This window comes from Pan paniscus, chromosome 11 (assembly GCF_029289425.2).
Source record: "Pan paniscus chromosome 11, NHGRI_mPanPan1-v2.0_pri, whole genome shotgun sequence".
NCBI lineage: Eukaryota > Metazoa > Chordata > Mammalia > Primates > Hominidae > Pan > Pan paniscus.
In genome coordinates, this window is record NC_073260.2 from 16550672 (window position 1) to 16564309 (window position 13638).

At 45.0% G+C, this 13638-nt stretch overlaps 1 protein-coding gene across 1 annotated transcript; it reads right to left on the bottom strand.

Annotated features, from left to right (window-relative positions):
- Window positions 1-4103: 4103 nt before the first annotated feature.
- Window positions 4104-13403, bottom strand: LOC100968122 (olfactory receptor 5C1). The gene has a single exon (XM_055117656.2). It carries the CDS (start codon window positions 6637-6639, stop codon window positions 5614-5616), a length of 1026 nt encoding a protein of 341 aa, XP_054973631.1. The 5' UTR covers window positions 6640-13403; the 3' UTR covers window positions 4104-5613.
- Between the last annotated feature and the right edge of the window lie 235 nt (window positions 13404-13638).

Consider the following 13638-nt stretch of genomic DNA (forward strand, 5'->3'; position numbering starts at 1 on the left):
AGGCTGCCTGTTCACTCTGATGATAGTTTCTTTTACTGTGCAGAAGCTCTTTAGTTTGATTAGATCCCATTTCTCAATTTTGACTTTTGTTGCAATTGCTTTTGGTGTTTTAATAATGAAGTCTTTGCCCATGCCTATGTCCTGAATGGTATTGCCTAGGTTTTCTTCTAGGGTTTTTATGGTTTTGGGTTTTACATTTAAGTCTTTAATCCATCTTCAGTTAATTTTTGTATAAGATGTAAAGAAGGGGTCCAGTTTCAATTTTCTGCATATGGCTAGCCAGTTCTCCCAGCACCATTTATTGAATAGGGAATCCTTTCCCCATTGCTTGTTTTTGTCAGATTTGTTGAAGATCAGATGGTTGTAGATGTGTGGTGTTATTTCTGATGTCTCTGTTCTGTTCCACTGGTCTGTATCCTGTTTTGGTACCAGTACCATGCTGTTTTGGTTACTGTAGCCTTGTAGTATAACTTGAAGTCAAGTAGTGTGATGCCTCCAGCTTTGTTCTTTTTGCTTAGAATTGTCTTGGCTATATGGGCTCTTTTTTGGTTCCATATAAAATTTATAGTATTTTTTTCCAATTCTGTGGAGAAAGTCAGTGGTAGCTTGATGGGAATAGCATTGAATCTATAAATTACTTTGGGCAGTATGGCCATTTTCACAATATTGATTCTTTCTGTCCATGAGCATGGAATGTTTTTCCATTTGTTTGTGTTCTCTCTTATTTCCAGCAAGGAATATTTCTAATAGGAGATTAGGCCTTTATTGAAGGGGTATGTGTTTCTGTGTGTGTACTGCAGTATGAGGGAACTGAACCTGTATGTACCATTCCAGGTGGGAATAGCTTTACATAACGCTGTTGGAATAACCAGAAAGAATGATTCTGAATATATAAACTTCCAATGATTTACTATTGCCTCTTGAATAAAGTCTAAATTTCCTACTTAATATTGAAGCCATGGAGTGTTCTTCTCATTCCCTAATTTTCAATCTTTAAACTTCCCTCTACTTTCCCAGCACACCCCCTCAAGCCAGTTAAATTGGTCTCCTTAGAGTCTTCTGCTCATGCTGAGCTTATTTTACTTCCATGCCTTTCTATATACTTGCCCCTCATCCCCCTGCTACAATTGCCTCTTCCCCTCAATTTCCACCCATGTTGCAGGGCCCAACTTATTTTGTGCAATGAGTGCCCCAGTCTTCCCCAGCTTCCTGTCCTCACTGCCTGCTTTAGGAAGTGGTGTTGAAGGGAAATACTTTATCAGAATTGGGCACATTCTTCTGGGCATCTCACTTCAGGAGGGGTGATTTATCTCTCTTCATTCTCCAGGTTGGGCTCTGTTACTGTTTCCCAATTCTTTCCCCTTCCCTCTTGTTTGTTTTCCTATCTATCAAGTAGGCCCAGTATAATAGCTTGAAACTTAGTATTTCCTCCAGCTGATTTCTAGGATTTATGTAATTATTGTATCTGGCTGCTCCATGGATACTAAATATGTGGAAGGAGCCATGGCCATCCTGTAGGGCCAAGGTGATGGAAGGGGCCTTATCCATCTGGAAACTTTTCCACTGATTGTGGCAGCTGCTGTATGTCATGAGAGCCTAAGAACCCACAAAAAAGAGAAAGGACCATAGAGGAGATCTTTGAGTCTAAATGTTGAATTTGGGGCAAGCCTTACATTTGCAGTCTTCAGGTTACCAACTCCTTTGACAATGACTCCGATTTTTGTTGTGGCACCTGAGTTGCTGTGGTGATAGGAGGCAAGAGGAGTTGGGGAACTGGGAGAGGATGGTTGAGCCTTGTGATGAGAGGAGGGGTTTTATTTTATCTAAGTCTTTTCAAAATATGCTGAATTTGGGACATTGTAAGTTTTCTCTCAAGAGCTGCTTCAACAGGAAACGGGGTGACCAACTATCTCGATTTGCCCAGGACTGAGGGTGTCTTGGGACATGGGAGTTGGAGTTTTTTTATTTTTTTTTATTATTATTATTTTTTGAGACGGAGTCTTGCTCTGTTGCCCAGGCTGGAGTGCAGTGGGTGGCGCCATCTCAGCTCACTGCAAGCTCCGCCTCTTGGGTTCAAGCCATTCTCCTGCCTTAGCTTCCCGAGTAGCTGAGACTACAGGGGCCCGCCACCATGCCTGGCTAATTTTTTTTGTATTTTTAGTAGAGATGGGGTTTCACCATGATAGCCGGGCTGGTCTCAATCTCCTGACCTCGTGATCCGCCCGCTTTGGCCTCCCAAAGTACTGGGATTACAGGTGTGAGCCACCGCTCCCAGCCGGGACTTGGAGTTTCAAAACTGGACTGTTCTGGGAAAACTGGAGTGAGTCAGGAAACCTGTAAAGTTCTCTAAGATTTGAGGAGATGGTCTTGTCCACATTCTTCTCTTTATTAGCCTGGGAACTCCAAGAATGCCATAGTTACCAAGAGGGAGGGTCTTGGTCCTGGCAACAAGGGGCATCTTCTTCCCAGGGAGCCAGGTCGAAGCCTTCAGTTTTCCTGCAGTCTAAGTGGCGCCAGGTGGTTGATTTCTCCTTGAAGGGAGAGTGTAGAGGGGCAAGGCCAGCCCCTGGCTAGGGCCCAAGGAAGAGACTCCATGGGCAGCCTATTGGGTGAAGCATTGTTTGAGTCCCATACCTTTCCCACCCCGGCCTCGCCTCAGCCATAATCAGGGGAACTGGAGGGAGGATCAGGTAGAAGCTGACATTTAAATCTGGCCATGCTCCACCTCTTCTTGGAGGCTCTTGCCTGTAACTCCCAGGGTCTACTCCTGTCTGCTCCTGCAGAGAGAGGCTTCCCAGGCAGAATGCAGTGCCTTAGGACTTGCCTATGTGTAAAAGAGTCATGGAGACAAAAGAAGTCTGTCAAAATTGTGAACTCTGGGTGAATAAAACTCCCAAGAGCACTGGGTCTCGGAGGTCCTCCATGACTCAAGGCTTGGGGCAGTGTAGTTACTGTTGCCCAAGAGGTCAGGGTTATGGCATTCCCTCTCCAACTCCAACCCTACCTCAATGCTGGAATCTTAACACCAAACAGTCATGATATTAATCCTACCCAACCACATGCAAATCCAGGCATGCTCATCACTCTGAATGAAACTGAAATTCACCAACAACCAACCCCTACCCTTAGGCTTTAAGTAACATTATTTATAACCCCAACTAAATCTTAAAGTGACCACAAGCATGCCAATTTGATACCTAAAATATTGTTATGCCTAAATTTCATCTGGTTCTGATCCCAGCTTACCTGTAGTAATAACCAGACTGTGACTTAAACTTACCACAAACATTACCCATACACCAACTTAAGTCTAATGTGAACTAAACTCTAACTCCAATTTAATTGAGCAATACAAATGAAATCCAAACTCCAATATTATTTAGTCTCCCATTCTAACACTAACCCTAAAATAATTCTAATATTTCTAACAAGATTTATCCAAACTCTTATTTATTTATTTATTTATTTATTTTTTTACATGGAGTCTCGCTCTGTCACTCTGGCTGGAGTGCAGTGGCATGATCTTGGCTCACTGCAACCTCCGCCTCCTGGGTTCAAGTGATCCTCCTGCCTCAGCCTCCTGAGTGGCTGGGATTACAGGCATGCACTACCATGCCTGGCTAATTTTTTTTGTATTTTTAGTAGAGACAGGGTTTCACCATGTTGCTCAGTCTGGTCTTGAACTCCTGACCTCAGATGATCTGCCTGCCTCGGCCTCTCAAAGTGTTGTGATTACAGGCGTGAGCCACCGCACCTGGCCCAAACCCTTAAATTTATCCCAAATATACTACTAATAACAACCAGCCCAAATTATAAAATTTACATAATTATAATTCAATCATAAATTTGCCTGATCATTTCTTAATTCTCCCTAACCCTAATCCTAACCTACTGTAACTGAACCCCATCCTTAGCCATAGCCTGACACCTAATCTTAACCCGATTCTAACTATTCAATCCTAATCCTTTCCTAACTTCTATCATAAGCCTGAACTAGTCTAACCTTGGCCAAATTCAAATCCAGCTGTTGGGAGTCTAAAAGTGACTTGTGCAAGTTCTGGCTATTAAGCCATTTTCCTGAGACATGGAATACATGGGCCATAGGGGATAGATGTTTCCCTTTTCAGATTCTGTCCCATTCTTTGGTCAAAGTGGATCCTGAAGATGTTCTCCTGGACTGAGGAGGGCAGGCGCAGACACACTGGCCATGAAGAAGCTTAAAAAGTCAAGAATCTAGGAACGCTTGGAACTAACATAGCTCTCACTTGGTGCTTCTGGGGATTAGCCTCTTATAAGTACAGGTGGCAAATAAGCCTGTATTCCTTTACCTGGTAACATCTAGGAACTTTTATATTACTACTGTTTTGAGATAGGGTCTTGCTCTGTTACCCAGGCTGGAGTGCAGTGGCACAATCACAGCTCAACGTCAGCCTCGACCTCCTGGGCTCAAGTGATTCTCCTGCTGCAGCCTCCCCAGTAGCTGGTACTACAGGCGTGAACCACCACGCCTGGCTAATTTATTATTATTATTATTATTATTATTTTGAGATGGAGTCTTGCTCTGTAGCCCAGGCTGGAGTGCAGTGGTGCGATCTCGGCTCACTGCAAGCTCTGCCTACTGGGTTCACACCATTCTCCTGCCTCAGCCTCCTGAGTAGCTGGGACTACAGATGCCTGCCACCGTGCCCAGCTAATTCTTTTTTTTTTTTTTTTTGTATTTTTAGTAGAGACAGGGTTTCACCTTGTTAGCCAGGATGGTCTCGATCTCCTGACCTCGTGATCCACCTGCCTTGGCCTTCCGAAGTGCTGAGATTACAGGTATTATTATTATTTTTAACTTTTAAGTTCAGGGGTAGTACATGTGCAGGATGTGCAGGTTTGTTACACAGGTAAATGTGTGTCATGGGGGTTGGTTGCACATATTATTTTATTACCCAGATATTAAGCCTAATATCCATTAGTTTTTTTTTTTGCTTCTCTCTCTCCTCCTACCCTCCACCCTCTGATAAGCCCCAGTGTGTGTTGTTCCCCTCTATATGTCCGCATGTTCTCATTGTTTAGCTCCCACTTATAAGTGAGAACATGCGGTGTTTGGTTTTCTGATCCTGTGTTAGTTTGCTGAGGAAAATGGTCTCCAGATCCATCCATGTCCCTGCAAAGGATATCATCTCTTTCTTTTTTATGACTGCAAAGTATGCCGTCATGCCCAGCTTATTTTTAACAAATTTTTTGTAGAGATGGTGGGGGGGTCTCCCTGTGTTGCCCAGGCTGGTCTTGAACTCCTGCCTTGGCCTCCCAAAGTGCTGGGGTTACAGGCATGAGCCACTGCACCCAGCTGAAAGTTTATGTTTTGAATGTTGAAGAACCTGAGGCAGTGCAATAGAAACATTAGCCTGGTCTAGCGTCTGGCTCTAGGTCTAGCCCTAGATGAACCCCAAATCTTTTTCTCCCTGCTATAAGCTTTCATTTCCCTCTTTACTGTCCCTTAAACATGACATGAGACATCCAAGCCAGAGGAACATCCCATCTTTACCGACAGTGACAGGGGCCAGAAAGAGGCCCCGACCTTCCTCATCCCCTCATAGTCAGACCTACCCAGCCTCCCTGGACCAATCACTGGGACCCCTGCCCTGGACAGTGGAATCGGCTCCAGGTCCGCCTGAGGGCCTCCTTGACCTCCTTATTGCGGAGGCTGTAGATGAGTGGGTTGAGAGCCGGGATGACCAGGGTATAGAACACAGAGGCCATCTTGTCAGTGTCCAGGGCATAGCTGGAGCTGGGGCGCAGGTACATGAAAATGAGTGTCCCGTACATCATGGCCACGGCTGTGAAGTGGGAACCACAGGTGGAGGCTGCTCGCCGACTGCCCTCGACGGAGCGCATGCGGATCACAGCCCCAGCGATGAAGCCATAAGACACCGTGATAGCTAACACCGTGGCTGTCTGGATGAAGCCACAGATGGCGAAGAGAAGGAGTTCATTGAGACTGGTGTCACTGCACGAGATGGCCAGCAGTGGAGGGATATCGCAGAAGAAGCTATTGATCTTCCGGGAGCGGCAGAAGCTCAGGCGGAAGGTGAGGGTTGTGTGAACAAAGGCGCTCACTGCCCCACCCAGGCCTGATGCTCCCAGCAAGGCCAGGCATAGACGCTGCGACATAGCTGTTGTATAGAGAAGTGGGTTTCTGATGGCCACGTAGCGGTCGTAGGCCATGGCTGCCAGCAAGCAACACTCAGTATCAGCCAGACCTGCAAAGACAAACATCTGGAGGGCACAGGCTGTGTAAGGGATGGTGGCTCGGGGCGGCAGCAGGTCCACTAGCATCTTGGGGCCGATGGCGGAGGAATAGCAGGCATCCAGCAGGGAGAGGTTGGCCAGGAAGAAGTACATAGGTGTGTGGAGCCGGGCATCCATGCGGATCAGCAGCGCCATGCCCATGTTTCCCAGCAGGCTCACCAGGTAGACAGGCAGGCAGGTCAGGAAGAGGGCCACACGCAGGTCCCAGCGATTTGTGATGCCCAGGAGGACGAATTCAGCAGGGGCAACCGCGGCCCGGGTGAGGTTCTCTGAGTTCATCCTACTGGACAGAGACTGAGAAGAGGCAAAGCAGGAGGGAGATAAGAGAAATGGCAAGGCCATGGCCAGGGAGAAGAAAGCATCCTGTACTGGGAGTTAGGTAGGCTTGGGTTTCAGCCCACCTGTGCAACAAAATTGCTCTGACCTTGGGCAAGCCACGTAACCTCTCAAAACCTGTTTCTAACTCTTAGAAGTCGTTGCAGAAGCCTTTTTTTGTTTTTGAGACGGAGTTTTACTCTTGTTACCCAGGCTGGTGTGCAAAGGTGCGATCTCAGCTCACCACAACCTCCGCCTTCTGGGTTCAAGCGATTCTCCTGCCTCAGCCTCCCAAGTAGCTGGGATTACAGGCATGTGCCACCGTGCCTGGCTAATTTTATATTTTTAGTAGAGATGGAGTTTCTCCATGTTGGTCAGGCTGGTCTCGAACTCCCAACTTCAGGTGATCCGCCCACCTCAGCCTCCCGAAGTGCTGGGATTACAGGCGTGAGCCACTGTACCCGGCCCGTCTTTTTTTCTTTTTTCTTTTCTTTTCTTTTTTTTTTTTTGAGATGGAGTCTTGTTTTGTTGCCCAGGCTGGCGTGCAGTGGTGCAATCTTGGGTCACTGCAACCTCCGCCTCCTGGGTTCAAGTGACTCTCCTACCTCAGCCTCCCGAGTAGCTGGGACTACAGGTGCCCACCACCATGCCTGGCTAATTTTTGTATTTTTTAAGTAGAGGCAGGGTTTCACCATGTTGGTGGTCAGGCTGGTCTTCAACTCCTGATCTCAAGTCTGCCCGCCCCAGCTTCCCAAAGTGTTGGGATTACAGGTGTGAGCCACTACACCCAGCCTTTTTTTTTTTTTTTAAAGAGACACAAGGTCTCACTATGTTGCCCCGGCTGAACTAAGATTCTTGGGCTTAAGTGATCCTCCTCCCACCTCAGCCTCCCAAGCAGCTGGGATTATAGGCACGCTCCACCACACCCACAGTGGTCTTGTCCCTCTTATTCACTTTTGTGTCTACAGCACTGAGAGCATTGCCTAGCACATAGCTGGTGCTCAAAAAAGATTTGTTAAATGAATGAATGGGATGATATTTAGTGTCCAGCCAATGATTGAAAACTTTGTGACTCTATATGTGTTCTCCTCTCCAGTTTTCCAGGTAAGAAAAGAGACAGTGGAATGAGCAGAAATAATCTTCAGATCCAAGGGGCACCTGGCCATGGCTTTTGAGGTTTGCTAGTAGGGACATCTTTCCTTTGGAGTAAGATTGGAGAAAGGAGTAGCCTGGTATCTTGGGAAAACAGTGGGGAGTAGAAAGAACAGAAAATGTGAATATATTCCTGAGCTGAATTCTTGGCCTCTCTGAGCCTCAATGTTCTCATCTGGATAATGGGGGAAAGCTGCAAGGATTCGATGAGATAATGCATGTAAAGCTTCTCACACAGGGCCTAGCACACGCAGGCATTTAACAAAGGCCCTGTGAATGGAAGTGAATTGAACTGGATGCTTTGGCTCCAAACTGGAAGGAAGCAACTTTATGGCAATCAAAAGTAGTATAATTCCCAGAAAATGCAATGTTGCTTCACACTCCTGTGCCTTGCATTTGTCCTCTTTGCCTGGAACCCATTTCCTCCTTTTGTGTTTGGAAAAAGTATCTCCAGTGAAGCCTTCCCTGATCTGTCCCTTAAAACTAAACATTTTTCTTGTCTGTGGCCTGCTGCACTGGAGCATACAGTAGTTCCCCCTTATCTATGGGGAATACGTTCCAAGACCCCCTGTGGATGTGTGAAATCACAGATCGTACTGAACCCTATATATGCGATTTTTTTCCCTATACATTCTTATCCATGATAAAGTTTAATTTATAAATTAGGCATAGTAAGGGATAACAACAACAATAATAAAATAGAACAATTATAACAATGTACTATAATACAAGTTATGTGAATGTGGTCTCTCTTTCTCTCTGTCCCTCAAAATATCTTACTTTTTGTTTTATATATATATATATATATATATATTTTTTTTTTTTTTTTTTTTTTTTGAGATGGAGTCTCACTCTGTCACCCAGGCTGGAGTGCAGTGGTGTGATCTCGGCTCACTGCAACCTCCACCTCCCAGGTCCAAGTGATTCTCCTGCCTCAGCCTCCTGAGTGGCTGGGACTACAGGTGTGTGCTACCATGCCCAGCTAATTTTTTTGTATTTTTAGTAGAGATGGGGTTTCACCACGTTGGCCAGGTTGGTCTCGAACTCCTGACCTCAGGTGATTCGTCTGTCTCGGCTTCCCAAAGTGCTGGGATTACAGGTGTGAGCCACTGCACCCAGCCTGTTTTTAATAGTTCCGGGTCACAGTTGACTGCAGGTAACTGAAACTGCAGAAAGCAAAACTGTGGGTAAAGGGGAACAAGTGCTGTACCTCTCTCATGCTGCTTCACCATTCTATTGCAAATATCTTTTACATGTGTGTCTCCTGTGAACTTTGAGCTCCTTGATTCAATATTCATTCAACAAAGTTTTATTGAGCATTACTGTGTGCTAAGAATGCCCCATAATTCATTTTTGTATCTCCAGGGTGAGGTATATAATCAGAGCTCAAAAAATGTTAGTTGAGTCCATAACACAGTGAACAAGAGTACAGACATTAGCAGCATGAACACTTGCTTTTGAGCCCTAGTTCCACAACTTTCTGGTGTGTAACTTCAGGCAAGTCACTTCACCTCCCTTAACTTTGGTTTTCTCCTTGCAAAGTAGGAATCATAATATCTCTGTGGAGGTTTTTAAGAGGCAATAGGTGTGCAGGAAGGGGCCTGGAGCTGAATAAATTCTTCTTCCCCTCCTTTTAAGAGAAGTTTAGATGTTAGGGACTTACCTGTGCCCAGTGAGGATGGTGAAAATCTCCTACAAAGCACAAATTGGATGAAAAATTTTGACAATATGACGTTGGTGAGGTTGTGCTTGTGGAAATGTAAATTGCGACATTTCCGACCACTGTGCACGCCCCAGTGTCTTAAGCTACTCAGTTTGCTATAACAATATGCCAATAGACTGGGTGGCTTAAACAACAGACATTTATTTATCATGGTCCCGGAAACTGGGAAGTCTGTGGTTAGCATGTCAGCATGGTTGGGTTCTAGTGAGAGCCCTCCTTCTGGCTTGTAGATGGCCACCTTCCTACTGTATTGTCACAGGGTGGGAACAGAGAGACAGAGAAAGCTCTCTGGTTTCTTATAAGGATACCAATCCCATTATCATAGATGCCACCATAATGACCTAAATAGTTTTAGACCTAATTACCTCCCAAAGGCTCCTTCTCCAAATACCATCATATTGGGGGTTAGAATTTCAACATGAATTTTTGGGGGATGTAAACATTCAGTCCATAGCACCTGGTAATTCCACTACTTGGTGTTTACTTTTGAAAACCCTCTCATGTATACAGAAGGAGACAAGGGAGCATGCATTCCTGGACTATTTGTAATGGCTAAATAAATGTTAGTCAAACCTAAATGTTTATCAATAGGCTCATGGGAGTTAAACAGGAATGGAGTCAACCTCTATATAACAATATAGAGAAATCTCAAGAACATATTGAGATCAAAACATAATTTTCAGAAAAAATATACAGATTGATGAAAAAACTCATAACATATGTTTTTTTAATGTATGTGTATATAAGACATACTGCTGTCTGCTCCAAACAGAGATGGGGCTCCAGCTAAAAGACCCGAGGGCATTTCAGAGAATTCCATGGCCTTTGCCCCCTGCTATGTCAGAGTTGATCCTTCTTATCTTTTAAGATTCAGCTTAGGGGTCATCTTTATCTGAGCACCCAACTGCCCAACCTCTCATGCTGGAACTCCACTCACCAGTCTCTCTGCATCATATCATTATTCCATTGTTGTATAATTACCTACATATTTATCTCCTCTCACCTGATCAAGCATCTTAAGATCTGGGACTGTGCTTAATTCACCCCTCTGTCCATAGGCATACAGGATTTTAGGTATCTTCCCCCTTCTCCTTGGTGTGTCACTGGTGGAGGTCAGACAGCTTCCGGGGGTACAGAAACAGGGAGTTCCAGTTCTACTCAACTACCTGTTCGCCAAGAATGAAGTCTGCTACCTGGCTGAAGTTCTGCACACAGAACCCAGTGGGTGGCCAACCCCTTTGTATTTCAGTCTGTCCACATGGAAAGCAAACACAACTCACCTTTACCAAGTGAGGAGCAGAGGTGCTTTGAGTGCCTCTCCATTCCTCCATCTGTAAAATAGGGACAATGAGACTTCAGGACTTTTAAGGTACTTTGAACGTTTTGGGTACCAGTACCCACAAACTTCAGTTAAGTAGGTATTGTGGAGTGTGTGTGTTTGCGCACACAAAACATAGAATTAATTCTCCATTAACGTCTCTCTCTCTCACCTTACTACCCAGGAGGAGCAATATTGACGTTCTAGGGTTGTGTACGTCAGTGTGGGACTTGCTAATAAAAGAGGAGGACTCAGGTTTTCATAAGCAGCAACTTCTGCGTTTGCTCTTTGGTGCTAATCAATGCTAGAAAGGAACTGGAAAACTTCAGGTTCCTGCACTTTTAGGTTCCTGGTTGCCTCTAGTTGACTCTCTTGTCTTTTCAGATCCTTCCAACATTCCTACTTCTGTCTGACTCCATATTTATCTTTCAGTCCCTGAGATTAAAGCTTATGAAGTCTGTCTATGTATATATTTATGTATGCATGTATGTATGTATTTATCAATCTATCAATCACTTAAATATCAATCCATTTTTAATTATATACTCAACAAGCATTTTTTAACTACCTGTTATGGGACAGGCACTCTATGAGCACAAGGGATACAGATGTCACTATAACACATCTGTCACTGCTCTCACGGAACTTTCAGGCTGGTGGGAAGAGAGAGCTCTCAATCAAATAACCACGCACATACAATTACAAACTAACATATATATGATCTGAAGGAGAGGAACACATTTCTCTCTTTCTCCTCAGCTTACTGAATGGCATATGATGCCAATCAATGGAGTGACTGGTAGGTCATTGATTGATTGATGATTGCATGAACAATCTCATTTGATACCTATCACATCCTTATGAAGCAGATACTTTTATATCTACTCATAGATGAAGAAATCCAAGCCCAGAGAAGCATCTTTTACTTTTGAGGGTGATTGTTCCCACCCTCTCCTTTTGTTCCCACCCTCTCCTTTTGTTCCCACCCTCTCCTTTTGGCCCAACAGTGGGCCACCCACCTGTTGTGCCTCTGCAGTACCCTCGTGCTGGTCCACTTCACCCCAAGGACTGCCATGTCCCTGGTCCAAGCCCCACTCATGTGATCATGTGTGAGCTTCCCAGCTGGTCTCCATGCTTACCACATCTTCCCCTCTCCACTGTGCTTCTCAAGCCTTGTCTAAGCATTTTACTCTGACTGTGCATTAGATAACTCCAAACACTTTGCCAAGGGTCTCCACAAAAACAGTTTTCTAATATTGTTTCTTCTATGCAAGCCTTTGCCCTAGTCCTATCTCCTTATTATTCACTCTTCTCCCCTGTCTTTGATGCTAGGCCTACTTATTACTATCTTTTGAAACTCTTTTGAAATTATTTCCCCTGTCTAGAATCCCTTTTTTCCTCTTCTTCCCTGTATTAGTTTGTTCTCATGCTGCTATAAAGAACTGGCCAAGACTAAGTAATTTATAAAGGAGAGAGGTTTAATTGACTTACAGTTCCACATGGCTGGGGAGGCTTCAGGAAACTTACAGTCATGGCAGAAGGGGAAGCAAACATGTCTTTCTTCACATGATTGCAGGACGGAGAAGTGCCAAGCAAAAGGGGAAAAAGCCCCTTATAAAACAATCAGATCTCGGCCTGGAGCAGTGGCTCACACCTGTAATCCCAGCACTTTGGGAGGCCGAGGCAGGCAGATCACAAGGTCAGGAGATTGAGACCATCCTGACTAACATGGTGAAACCCCGTCTCCACTAAAAATACAAAAAAAAAAAAAAAAAAAAAATTAGCCGGGCATGGTGGCGGGCGCCTGTAGTCCCAGCTACTTGGGAGGCTGAGGCAGGAGAATGGTGTGAACCCAGGAGGCGGAGCTTGCAGTGAGCCGAGATCACGCCACTGCACTCCAGCCTGGGCGACAGAGCAAGACTCCATCTCAAAAAAAAAAAAAAAATCAGATCTCATGAAAACTCACTATCACGAGAACAGTAGCATGAGGGTAACCGCCCCCATGATTGCATTACCTCCCACTGGGTCCCTCCTATGACACGTGGGGATTATGGGAACTACAATTCAAGATGAGATTTGGGCGGGGACACAGCCAAACTATATTGTTCCCCTATTCAAGTTCCTAGCTAACACTTTTTTGTTTTGTTTTGTTTTTTGAGATGGAGTCTCGCTCTGTCACCTAGGCTGGAGTACAATGGCATGAACTCTGCTCACTGCAACTGCCACCACCCAGGTTCAAGCAGTTCTCCTGCTTCAGCCTCCTGAGTTAATGAGATTACAGTCATGAACCACCAGACCTAGCTAATTTTTGTATTTTTTGTAGAAACGGGATTTCACCATGTTGGCCAGGCTGTTCTTGAACTCCTGACCTCAGGTGATCCACCTGCCTCAGCCTCCCAAAGTGCTGGGATTACAGGCATGAGCTACTGCACCCAGCCCCTAGCTAACATTTAAGCCCGATTTAATTTGTGTCTTCTCTGTGAATCTATACCCAGCCATTGCAATCTACTTTGGCTTAATATTAAGGGACTTGTGATGTTTTCTGCCACAGTATCACTTTAGTTTCATGCATTCACCACCCCAAGAGGTATTCACTCTTAAAATAAGTTGGATTCTGCAGTCGAACATAGGCTGCCATCACATGGAGTGGTTATAACACAGTCTCATTGGCTGGAGCCATTAGGCGAGAGATGGAGTTTGTATTAAAGATGATGCTATGATCCCATCCTGTGAGCAAGGCAGACATGGCTAGTCAGTCATGCTACTCATTCTTACTGAACTCGGACTAGCCTTAGAATCCTTCTTATCTCAGTGCTTGTGGAAGTCACTGCCT